The sequence below is a fragment of the Nerophis ophidion genome, linkage group LG18 (genome assembly GCF_033978795.1).
Source record: "Nerophis ophidion isolate RoL-2023_Sa linkage group LG18, RoL_Noph_v1.0, whole genome shotgun sequence".
NCBI classification, from domain to species: Eukaryota; Metazoa; Chordata; class Actinopteri; order Syngnathiformes; family Syngnathidae; genus Nerophis; species Nerophis ophidion.
The window spans coordinates 3425695-3439240 of NC_084628.1; the positions used below are offsets into that span (position 1 = coordinate 3425695).

Sequence of the window (13546 nt, forward strand, 5' to 3'; positions counted from 1 at the left end):
GAAATAGTCGATCGATCGATTACATGGGTCTGGCAATGTTTTTGAGTGGCTTTTCATTCGTTATCAGAGTTTAGACCAGCGGTCCCCAACCACCGGGCCGCGGTTGGATTTTTTTATTTAAAAAAAAAAAAAAAATTTATTTTTTTATTAAATCAACATAAAAAACTAAGAAAAACACAATATACACTTACAAATCGTGCACTAACCACAAAAAACTCCCTTTTCATGACAAAAACGTCCCTTTTTCATGACAAAGAAGAAAAAGGGACAGGGGTGTCCAAACTTTTACCACAGAGGGCCACACTAACCACAAAAAAACTCCCTTTTCATGACAAAAACGTCCCTTTTTCATGACAAAGAAGAAAAAGGGACAGGGGTGTCCAAACTTTTACCACAGAGGGCCGCACACGGAAAAATGAAAGCATGCGGGGGCCATTTTGATATTTTTCATTTTCAAACCATAACAACATATATGGATTTTTTTTTTATCCTTAAAGGGCTCCTGGGGGTAATAGAGGGTCTCAGTCACTGAAATGTTGAAAAATTAGTCAAATTAATATTATTCTTTTTATTTAATGCTTACACGGAAAAAATATAGCATGCGGGGGCCATTTTGATATATTTCATTTTCAAACCATAACAAAATATATGGATTTTTTTTTTTTTATCCTTAAAGGGCTCCTGGGGGTAATAGAGGGTCTCAGTCACTGAAATGTTAAAAATAAGTCAAATTACTATTTTTTTTTTTTTTAATTTAATGCTTACAGCAAATCTCTATAGCAACTTGAGGTTAATATAAAGTAAACAAATAAGGTTTTATGCCTTTTCTGTCAAAGACAACTTTGTTTTTTTAATAGTAAAACTGAAATATGCAATAGATAGATAGATAGATAGATAGATAGATAGATAGATAGATAGATAGATAGATAGATGGATAGATGGATAGATAGATGGATAGATAGATAGAGTGTGGCAAAAAAGTATTTAGTCAGCCAGCGATTGTGCAAGTTCTCCCACTTCAAATGATGACAGAGGTCTGTAATTTCCATCATAGGTACACTTCAACTGTGAGAGACAGAATGTGAAAAAAAAATCCAGGAATTCACATTGTAGGAATTTTAAAGAATTTATTTGTAAATTATGGTGGAAAATAAGTATTTGGTCAACCATTCAAAGCTGTCACTGATGGAAGGAGGTTTCGGCTCCAAATCTCACGATACATGGCCCCATTCATTCTTTCCCTAACACGGATCAATCGTCCTGTCCCCTTAGCAGAAAAACAGCCCCAAAGCATGTTTCCACCCCCATGCTTCGCAGTAGGTATGGTGTTCTTGGGATGCAACTCAGTATTCTTCTTCCTCCAAACACGACAAGTTGAGTTTATACCAAAAAGTTCTATTTTGGTTTCATCTGACCACATGACATTCTCCCAATCCTCTGCTGTATCATCCATGTATCCATTTTGGTATCAACTCAACTCGTCGTCTTTGGAGGAGGAAGAATTTTCTACCGCTTATTCCCTTTTGGGGTGGCGGGGGGCGCTGGTGCTTATCTCAGCTACAATCAGGCGGAAGGCGGCGTACACCCTGGATAAGTCGCCACCTCATCGCAGCCCAGTGAAATAATACTGTTGATTGCAAAAAGCCGCTGCCTGACCAGGGCTCAGAAAATCTGCAAAGACTCCTCCCACCCCTACCAAGGACTGTTTTCCCTGCTGGACTCTAGAAAGAGGTTCCGCAGCCTCCGTAGCAGAACCTCCAGGTTCTGTAACAGCTTCTTCCTTCATGCCATAAGACTCTTGAACGCATCATAATTAAATTATCCCCTCAACTCCCCCCAAAATGGATTAACTCGCTGGAATAAAAAAAGACAATATAACATACATCCATGAACGTGGACTCATGTGAAAAAGTGCAATATATTTATCCGTGCAGATATTTATTTATATATGTTTATATATATTTATTTATTTTATGTATACCGTATTTCCTTGAATTGCCGCAGGACATATAGTATGCGCCTTCCTTGAATTACTGCCGGCTCAAACTCGCATCCCAAAATAATTAGCGCCTGGTCAAACTCGTGACGTCACGAGTGACACTTCCCCTGTCATCATTTTCAAAATGGAGAAGACTGATTTCAATACCAGTCATTTGAAATCGCATAAAGGGAAAAAGATTAAGAGCTTTTCATTAGGATTTAAGGTCCAAGCTTACATCACACTCAAATTTTTACTGCATACCTTTGGTAAGTGACGGAGTGAGAAGAGGTTTTAAAATAATTAGCGCATGCTTACTTTTACCGCATGCCTTTGGTAAGCAGTGAGAAGAGGTTTTAAATAAATTTTCAATGAAATACGGTATTTTTATATTATTTATATAGTTTTATTTATTTATTTTCTTATCCTGCACTACCATGAGCTTATGTAACGAAATGTTTTTATTTGAGCTGTAAAGTTCAAATTTAAATGACAATAAAAAGGAAGTCTAGTCTAGTCTATGTTGTGTTCATGAATATATTTTGTATCAATGCAGCTTAAAAAAAGTGAAGTTTAACTTGACATGTGAGAAAATATTTGAACTCTGCATCCATTTCCCTCAATTAAAGGCTTAAATACTGCACATAAGTCAAATTGTAATATATAAGAACATAATATTGCACTGTATTATATATGATGTAGAATTCATTCATACCCATTTAGTTAACATTCATTAAAGTGTCATTATGTTTCCTTGCATCGAGCTAATTTTTACTGCATACCTTTGGTAAGTGACGGAGTGAGAAGAGGTTTTAAAATAATTAGCGCATGCTTACTTTTACCGTATGCCTTTGGTAAGCAGTGAGAAGAGGTTTTAAATTAATTTTCAAGGAAATACGGTATTTTTATATTATTTATATAGTTTTATTTGATTTTTTTTTCATCCTGCACTATGAGCTTATGTAACGAAATGTTTTTATTTGAGCTGTAAAGTTCAAATTTAGATGACAATAAAAAGGAAGTCTAGTCTAGTCTATGTTGTGTTCATGAATACATTTTGTATCAATGCAGCTTAGAAAAAGTGAAGTTTAACTTGACATTTGAGAAAATATTTGAACTCTGCATCCATTTCCCTCAATTAAAGGCTTAAATACTGCACATAAGTCAAATTGTAATATATAAGAACTAGCTAGCTATGTAGAATTCATTCATACCCATTTAGTTAACATTCATTAAAGTGTCATTATGTTTCCTTGCATTGAAGTATTCTGCAGTGCCTTGCTTGCCCTTAATTGAATTGTAATTGCTTATGCATGATGTACACCAAAGTACAGTATATCAAAAGTATGCACATTCGTTTGCAGCATCGAGCTAATTTGCATGAGGTCATATTTGCCATAAAGACGTCGTTCCGGCTAAACAGCGTTAATTGCAGCGCGGGAAAATGAAGAGTGCAAACACATTAGGAGGCAGTAGGTGCAGATGAATCCATAATACAATTTGCCTGCAACAAATTAATTCGGGTTGCAGGGTAAACAGGATGCTCATCACCTCAATTAGGGATTCATGCTGCTTTCAGCATGCAGTAATTAATGCCTAAAGGTTCACGCTGGAAAAAAAAAAAAAAAAGTCGTTAATATTTAATCCGGGAGAATTATTATGATGCTATCGAAATGGAATATCAATAAACACATTTAGCATTAAATTCATCCGTCCTTTTTTTATTGTTTTATTTATTAAAGTATTATGAAGGATAAAAAAAAATCAATTTAATTCTGTTTTGATCGATATATCTTGCCTCTGTTTTTGTTTATTCTGCAAATAATAACAAGACTTTCTGCAGCAATAATTAGAGCCCCATTGGCAAAGTGGCGGCAAGAGGCGCGTTAATTGAACGTTTAGCTGCTATTTAACATCATAATGACGGCCATAAAAGGCCCACGGAGAATTAATATTAAGCTGTATATGTTTTTTACTAATGGCGCTCATTTTAAGACTCGTCATTTGCCAATTAGAAGGCGACACTGGAATGAATAAAACCCAACTGGGTTATTAATTAAATGCGACAACACTCATTTAATAATAATACTGGTATAAGATTTAACATTAAATGGATTTTTTTTTTTTTTTTTGGTACTTCACATTTAGCAAGGAGAGAAACAGAGTAAAGAGTATAACAAAAAGATAATTTAATTGCAAGGATGAAAACCATTTAAATACATTTTCTACCGCTTGTCCCTTTTGCTGCAATTATTTGCAATTGAAATACATGAAAGACAAAATAAATAACCATGCCATGCGGTTTATTTATAACGTGCAATATTAAATTTAAGTGTGTCGCCATGTCTTTACATTAGAAATAAAAACGTTTTCTTATCATTACAATGAGCAGAAAATGTTGAGTATTATAAAGTAAAAATGCAAATAATTTTCAATGCAAATTCACAGTAAATTCCTGGCTAATAATTGCATTGATATTTACAGTTACATTTACAGTCATTTATATGGGAAACACTATACCACAATAACCTATGTTGAAAGGTTATAGTTATTTCCCATTGAAATAATACTGTCATTTTCTTGCTTGTTTATCTTAGTTTTCTTTTCTAATAAAGTTGTTTTTATCCTCCCTCCCACACACAAACATGTACAGCGACTTTGGGTATTTAGAAAAGGCATCAGTGGAAAGATATTTCCTGCATGGAACTTGCAGTTTTTCAGGACATTTTGAAGTGAAGTGAAGTGAATTATATTTATATAGCGCTTTTCTCTAGTGACTCAAAGCGCTTTACATAGTGAAACCCAACATCTAAGTTACATTTAAAGCAGTGTGGGTGGCACTGGGAGCAGGTGGGTAAAGTGTCTTGCTCAAGGACACAACGGCAGTGACTAGGATTTTGGTGAAACAATAACATGTGTTGCCCCTGCGATGAGGTGGCGACTTGTCCAGGGTGTACACCGCCTTCCGCCCGATTGTAGCTCCCCGCCACACCTAAAGCGAATAAGCGGTAGGAAATGGATGGATGGATGGCTATATAAATCCCAGGTATTATTACTATTAATATTATTTTAACAGTGCAAAGATCGTTCCGTTACATTGAGGAGTCACTCCTGTTTTTTTTTTTGTGTTTTTTTTTTAGGGTATACCTGCCTGTGAATTTGGTGATGCGGAGTGAAGAAGGACTCCTGGTCCATGTGCTCCTCTCTCCTCTCTCCTCTTGTCATCATCTTCACAGATTTGTAGGCCACGCCCCTACGAGAGAGAGAGAGAGAGAGAAAGAGAGAGATTCATTGCATTCTCTGGGGTGTTTAAAAAGTAAGTCAGGACAATAGCAGCCAATGAGCGCCTAATTAAATTAATTAGTCCTTCTTGTCAATCTTGGTTTAATGGCCAATAGCAGCAGTAGTGCAGCTTAATGTTTCTTTTTTGGTTTCTTTTTTTTTTTTTTTACTCCCTCACTTCCAGGGTGGATGAGGATGGGGGGGGGGGGGGGGGGGGGGGGGCTTCATCCTGGCATCCTGAGGGGAGGTAATTTGCACGGATCAAGGGGGCAAGGCGCCGCAAAGTATAAATAGTGTGACTTCAATAGAGGATCACCAGCAGGTTCCCAACTCCGCTGCACCAAAGGAGGAGAAATTGGCCGAGGAAGACGCATCTTTATATGCCATTTTTTTTTTTTTTTTTTTCTCCCCCCATAAAGGTGGCGCCTTCCTAGAGAGTTGGCAGCATCACCTCCATTTTCAAGGGGGCCACATTGATGTCTTAAGCTGTCGTGGAGCAAAGGGAGTGTGTGTGAGTGTGTGTGTGTGTGTGTGTGTGAGTGTTTTTTTTTTTTTTTTTTTCCTTCTCTTTTTGAGAGAGGAGAGGAAAAAGAGTGATGGAAGAGCTCACCGCCTTCGTGTCCAAGTCTTTCGATCATAAAGTCAAGGAGAAGAAGGAGGTGATCACCTACCGGGAGGTGCTGGAGACCGGCGCGGCGAGAGCAGGGAGCCGGGAGAGTTTAACCGCGGAGCCCGGCAGTCGGGAGGAGGCGGCGGTCGTAGCCCGAAACGTCGCGCTCTCGCCGGGGAGGGAGACAGACATGCTCGGGCCGGAGAGAACCAGAGAGGCCGGTAGTCCCAAACTCATCGACGGTAAGGCGGGTCGATACGTGCATATGGATCTGCTTGGAAGGAAGTCTATACTGCTAAATAAAGCTGCTTCATCGGGCTAAAGTGGCCGATTATCCGCTTTAAAGAGCAACATTAAATGCACGCAAAAAGTGGAAGTTTTTACTTATTATTTTAATTTGACAAACGCATGCCGTCAAAAGTGAGAAATGGCATTTTCTGCACAATTTAAGTCAAAATGCACCATTTAGACTTTATTCAAAATGCATTGTAAAATCTTTAAAATTGCACATTAAGACCAAACGCCGGATAAAGTGTACTCCCTGCACAATTTAAGTCAAAATGCACCATTTAGACTTTATTCAAAATGCATTGTAAAATCTTTAAAATTGCATATTAAGACCAAACGCCGGATAAAGTGTACTCCCTGCACAATTTAAGTCAAAATGCACCATTTAGACTTTATTCAAAATGCATTGTAAAATCTTTAAAATTGCATATTAAGACCAAACGCCGGATAAAGTGTACTCCCTGCACAATTTAAGTCAAAATGCACCATTTAGACTTTATTCAAAATGCATTGTAAAATCTTTAAAATTGCATATTAAGACCAAACGCCGGATAAAGTGTACTCCCTGCACAATTTAAGTCAAAATGCACCATTTAGACTGTATTCAAAATGCATTCGAGAATGTTTGAAATTGCACGTCACGATCAAACACCCGAGAAAGTGTATTCTCTGCACAGTTGAAGTCAAAATGCATTCTAAAATGTTTGGAATTGCACATCACGATTAAACGCATGACAAAGTTTGTACTCTGCAGAACTTAAGTGAAAATGCGAAAATGCACCACTGAGACTTTATTTAAATGCATTCTAGAATGTTTGAGATTGCACATTAAAACCAAACGCCAGATAAAATGTATTATTTTTTTTTTTGCACAATTTCAGTCAAAATGCACCATTTAGACTGTATTTAAAATGCATACTAGAATGTTTGGAATTGCACATTACAATCAAACGCCCGAGAACGTGTACTCTCTGCATAATTTAAGTCAAAATGCACCATACAGACCTTATTCAAAATCAATTCTAGAATGTTTGAGATTGCACATTAAAACCAAACGGCAGATAAAGTGTATTTTTTGCACAATTTAAGTCAAAAGGCACCATTTAGACTGTATTCAAGATGCATTCTAGAATGTTTGAAATTGCACATTAAGACTAAACGCCAGATAAAGTGTATTTTTTGCACAATTTAAGTCAAAATGCACCATTTAGACTGTATTCAAAATGCATTCTAGAATGTTTGAAATTGCACATTCAGACCAAACGCCAGATAAAGTGTATTTTTTGCACAATTTAAGTCAAAATGCACCATTTAGACTTGATTCAAAATGCATTGTAAAATGTTTAAAATTGCACATTAAGACCAAACGCCCGATAAAGTGTATTTTTTTTGCACAATTTAAGTCAAAATGCACCATTTAGACTATTCAAAATGCATTCTAGAATGTTTGAACTTGCACATTAAGACCAAACGCCAGATAAAGTGTATTTTTTGCACAATTTAAGTCAAAATGCACCATTTAGACTTCATTCAAAATGCATTCTAAAACGTTTGAAATTGCACATTAAGACCAAACACCGGAGAAAGTGTATTATTTTTCACAATTTAAGTCAAAATGCTCCATTTAGACTTTATTCAAAATGCATCCTAGAATGTTTGAAATTGCACTTAAGGATCAAACGCCCGAGAAAGTGTATTCTCTGCACAATTTAAGTCAAAATGCACCATTTGGACTTAAAAAAAAAAAATACTCCACCATTTCTTGTTTGTACATTAGCATATTTCGTTAAAATGCCTGAAAATGTGTCCCCTCTCGCCGTTCAAGTTTGCAAAATGCAATAATGTTGCAAGCAAAAACAATAGTTCAACCATCTTAACGAGAATGTGTATTTTCCCCTGCTTTAAGAGTGCCTTTTATTATTATCATTATTTTTATTTTTTTAATCCTTCCACCTGGTTGACTCTGTATAATTGCCTTCAATTGATCAAACGCATGATAAATTGAATTATGTGCACTTAATTGTGCAAAAATATGCTTTAAAAGAGTAGCATTTAGTATGTTTCTTTTAGCACATTCTGCAAACCTTTGATAGCCTGATCATGCATTTTAATGATAAAGTACATTATGGTGCATTTTCTGCAGAATTCGAGAGATTGCTTGGTGCAAAAATGATAAAGACAATCACGCTTAATAGCAATCGTGTTAGCGTTCCTTAAAACCCATTTAATTCTAACCATCAACGTGCACATTTGCAGCAACAAGGTGTGTTTTTGGTGCACAGCTTGAGTGCGCAAAAGCTGCTCATCACACCTTTTATTCACGCGGCAGGTTTGTTTTAAGTGCATTCAAGTGCACTTATTTATTATGATGTATAAACGTGGAAGCCAACTGAAATGCAGCTTATATATTTCCAGTTTGCATGAATTTAATTTGCACGTTTTATTCATTAAAAAAGGGATAATATGTGCGCACGTTTGAAAGCTGCGTGTGTTTTGTGCGTGGATCACAGTGGGCACAGCGCAGCGGGCTTGCATATTTATAAGCACTTTAATAATTAAAGAGCTTTATGTAGCTCGACAAAACATCCGAGTTCTGATCGCTTTTTGAGGTTTGGGGAGGGCACTCGTCTGCGGATCACACATTAGCACCGCTCCCTGTGCATTTTGAGGCTTTCGCTTTATATCCGGCGCGCCTGCAAATATGATCACAGCGTGCAAAATGTTTATTTTGCACGGCGTTTCCCTAATCGTGGTGCATGCATTTGATCCCTGCAGGGAATACGGACGTGAAGGAGAGGAAAGAGGAGTCCAAGCCCATGGAGGATGAAGCCCAGACTAAAATCAAACAGAGACGAAGCCGGACTAACTTCACGCTGGAGCAGCTCAACGAGCTGGAGAGGCTCTTCGACGAGACCCACTATCCGGACGCCTTCATGCGGGAGGAGCTGAGCCAGAGGTTGGGACTGTCCGAGGCCCGGGTGCAGGTGAGGGGACATGCACCGCCTCTTACCTGTACATGCAAGAAATGAAAAACGCACACAAAAATCGCATTGTGCACAAAAAAAAAAACTCTAAACCAGGGGTCGGGACATAGCTAAGACAGATAAGCCAAATATTTTAAAATGTATTTCTGTAGAGCAACCTTTTTGAAAGCAAGAACTACTTCTTGGGTACTGATTAATGCAAAGGGCTACCAGTTTGATACACACTTCAATAAATTGCCAGAAATAGCCAATTTGCTCAATTTACCTTTAACTCTGTGTTATTGTTAATAATTAATGATATTTATCTTTGTGGAAACACTGATCATCTTAATGATTTCTCACAATAAATATATATTTTTGATGACATGTTTTAAATAGGTTAAAATCCAATCTGCACTTTGTTAGAATATATAACAAATTGGACCAAGCTATATGTCTAACAAAGACAAATTAATTTTTCTTCTAGATTTTCCACATTTTAAGAGAAATTCAAAGGCCTTTGAATTAAGATTTGAATTTGATTCTACAGAATTTCTAGATTTGCCAGAATATTTTTTTTGAATTTTAATCCTATTAAGTTTGAAGAAATATTTTACAAATATTCTTCGTCGAAAAAAACAGAAGCTAAAACGAAGAATTAAAATGTATTTAGTATTCTTTAGAATGAAAAAAATAATAATTTACTTGAACATTGATTTAATTTGTCAGGAAAGAAGAGGAAGGAATTTAAAAGGTAAAACGGTATATGTGTTTAAAAATCCTAAAATCATTTTTAAGGTTGTATTTTTTCTCTAAAATTGTCTTTTTGGCAGTTATAAGAAGCAAAGTAAAAAAAATGAAATAAATACAATTATTTAAACAAGTGAAGACCAAGTCTTTAAAATATTCTTTGGGATTTTCAAATTCTATTTGAGTTTTGTCTCTCTTAGAATTAAAAATGTCAAGCAAAGGCGACACCAGCTTGCTAGTAAATAAATAAAATTTAAAAAAATTAGAGGCAGCTCACTGGTAAGTGCTGCCATTTGAGCTATTTTTAGAACAGGCCAGCGTTGGTGACCCCTGCCGTAGAGCCATATAATATTTTTTCAACACTGAATACAACTAAATGCGAGCATTTTTAAATAACCCCAACATTTTAGAGAATAATAAGTCTCTTATTTTTTAATAACATTGTTATTCTGAAGCTAATCAATAATAGATCAAATTATTTGACCTTAAATGCCACTTCTTTAACAGGTGCGGTAGGAAATAATGCATGAGAATGTTTTATATTTTGAACGTTATTTTTTTACACTGATTACCAGCAGAATTATTTCATTATGTCAGCTAAAATTTATCTGAGAGCCAGATGCAGTCATCAAAAGAGACTCTAAAAAAATAGTAACAATTCAAAAATATATTTATTGAATAATACTTCAACAAAATATGAATGTGAGTTCATAAATTGTGAAAAGAAATGCAACAATGCAATATTCAGTGTTGACAGCTAGATTTTTTGTGGATATATTCCATAAATATTGATTTTTTTATTTAATTTTTTGTGAAGAAATGTTTAGAATGAAGTTGATGAATCCAGATGGATCTCTATTACAATCCCCAAAGAGGGCTCTTTAAGTTGATGATTACTTCTATGTGGAGAAATCTTTATTTATAATTAAATAACTTATTTATTTTTCAACAAGTTTTTAGTTATATTTATATCTTTTTTTCCCAAATAGTTCAAGAAAGACCACTACAGATGAGCAATATTTTGCACTGTTATACAATTTAATAAATCAGAAACTGTCTTGGCCCTGCGATGAGGTGGCGACTTGTCCAGGGTGTACCCCGCCTTCCGCCCGATTGTAGCTGAGATAGGCGCCAGCACCCCCCGCGACCCCAAAAAAAGGGAATAAGCGGTAGAAAATGGATGGATGGAAGAAACTGATGACATAGTGCTGTATTTTACTTCTTTATCTCTTTTTTTTTTCAACCAAAAATGCTTAGCTCTGATTAGGGGGTACTTGAATTAAAAAAAAATGGTCACTGAAAAAAGGTTGCGAACCACTGCTCTAAACAATAATAACAAATCCACATTTAGATATAAAAGCATGCATAATAGTAACCAATTTTGCAGATTCTTTTTTTTTGGGGAGGAAAATAAAAATAACCACAGTGGTTACAATGAATGTGCAATTTAATGTATTTCACGTTTATATTAAAAAAAAAAAGAAAAACTTACATACATTTAACAAAAATAATATTTTTTCCCTCCTTTAAAATAATGTGATGTTTACTCCTGTAGAAAACGGATAGATTTGCACATTTAGATCTATTATATGTTGCGATGAATGTGTGAGTGCATGCTTTGTAATCCTCATTATCCACATTGATTGTAGCTATGTGTGTGTGTGTGTGTGTGTATGGCCTGGTGCATGTTACCATGAGGGCCCATGAGCAAAGACCATCTGGGCAAGAAACCCAGTAAGGCTTCCAAAAGGAGGATAAGGAGGGGTGGGGGTCTTCAGACATGTGTAATGAGAGCAGGGGGACAATGAACATAACTCATTTGCATCAGCAATGACACGATATGGCATTAAATGATATGGCAATCATCATTTTTTTCTCAGTATCGAGTTAAGGAAAAGGACTTCTTTTATTTTGTAGGGGTCTATCCCAGGATCTCGCCCAATAAGAGGCATTGTGCGGAAGGATTTGCATACATTAAATGTTTTATTTCTCCAGCCAAAATCTACACCCTACACAATAATTCCCCCCATTCCTTTCTTCCTTTAAGACCGTGGAGTTTATTTTCTATCGGACTCGAATCAATACCTGTGCTTTTTTTTTTTTATCGCGGCCATGAATTCCAAAGTGTACAGAAAATAGTCCATAAATGAAATAAGCTGACAGCAAAAATCTATATAATTTGTGGGCTAATTTAACTCAATGGTTACGAGTCGATATATTATTCTTATACCGTCCTGTCTTTTCCAGTGTTTGCATGGATTTTCTCCAAGAATAAAGAGTAATTAATTTTTAGTGGTCATTTAATAAAAGGGAAGAGCGAGTGCAAGAAGAGAAGGGAGGTAGAAAAAAAAAACCTCACCATGGAGCTGCGGCTATTCGATAGCAAGAGTCCATTCAAGTCTTCAGGGACGCTCCGGTATAGAAAGATGAAACGGATGCTGACAAGGTTATTTATTATAGTCCAATCGTCCTGCACATCTCCACAAGGGTTGTTTCTATTTGCCTGGAATGGGATTCAATACCTTTTAGTGTCCTTTCTGTGGATTATTGGCAGCTTTGCTTGCTTAAGTGTAATACATAAAATGTAGGCTCGGCAGTACCATTAATATTTCTCCATATACCTTCGGGATGTTTTTTTTTTCCCTTCTTTGCTGTGAAGCATCTGCCAATCTGTAATTTAATTGGAACTCATTCCCTGCAGGTTTGGTTCCAGAACAGAAGAGCCAAATGCAGGAAGCAGGAGAACCAGTTACATAAAGGTAAATATATATTTGAATGCTATTTGGTGGTTCTTGGTCCCTCATTGCGCTGTTCTCTTCAGGAGTCCTGATTGGCGCCGCCAACCAGTTCGAAGCTTGCCGCGTGGCGCCGTATGTCAACGTGGGGGCTTTGCGGATGCCATTCCAACAGGCAAGTTGCTTAAGCTTCCTTACAGGCCTGAAATATGCAGACTATGCTGTCCTGGATGCAATGGAACCTAAACAATGTGCCAACACAGCAAGGTGTTTGTATTAATGCTAAAAGAGCCAAAAAGCCAAAAATGTTAAAATGAATCTCCGTAAGAGCCACATAATATTTTTCTCAACACTGAACACAACTAAACGCGTGAATTTTTAAGCAAGACCAACATTTCTAGAGTATAAATAGGTCTCTTGTACTAACATTGTTATTCTGAAGCTAACTGTTGAGGGGGCGAGGCCTGCGGGCCTGCAGCGAACTGGGGTGTTGCCAGGACCAGCCTCAAAATTAGCGACAGGTGCGTAGATGGCCCACCTGAGCCTTGTTATCTAATCACCTGTCGCTCTGTTATAAGCAGCAGCCAGGAGGAGAGACGGGGGTTGGGGCTGGAGCTAGAGTGCGAGCGAGAACAAAAGAGAAAAATACAATATGCTGGAAAGCAACTAATTGAGACTTGTTGAGAAATAAAACAATATTTTAACCCTGAAACAGGCTCTCACGTCGGTGCTTGGTGGTCTAAAGAATGTTATTTTTAACACCATGATTACCAGTGGAATCATTCATTACTTATCGTGTTAAGCAATGTCAGCTCAGATTTATCCGAGAGCCAGATGCAGTCATCAAAAGAGCCACATCTGGCTCCCGAGCCATAGGTTCCCTACCCCTGCATTAAGGCATGATTCATGGCCTACGACTGTGGATCTCAAACCTTTTTCA

The 13546-nt window shown here is 36.8% G+C and overlaps 1 protein-coding gene and 1 long non-coding RNA gene across 2 annotated transcripts in view; one reads left to right on the forward strand and one right to left on the reverse strand.

Moving 5' to 3' along the window:
- Nucleotides 1-5125: 5125 nt before the first annotated feature.
- LOC133537343 (uncharacterized) lies at nucleotides 5126-12288 on the reverse strand. Its single transcript, XR_009802665.1, has 3 exons — nucleotides 12231-12288; nucleotides 9026-9168; nucleotides 5126-5231 (listed from the first exon to the last, which is right to left on the reverse strand). It is a non-coding gene; the product is annotated as an uncharacterized LOC133537343 (long non-coding RNA).
- shox2 (shox homeobox 2) overlaps nucleotides 5566-13546 on the forward strand; it is an 18365-nt gene continuing 10384 nt past the window's right edge. The window contains 4 exon segments of the mRNA XM_061878369.1: nucleotides 5566-6112; nucleotides 8934-9142; nucleotides 12573-12630; nucleotides 12693-12781. Of these exon segments, the coding sequence (XP_061734353.1) occupies nucleotides 5857-6112; nucleotides 8934-9142; nucleotides 12573-12630; nucleotides 12693-12781 (612 nt within the window). The 5' untranslated portion in view covers nucleotides 5566-5856.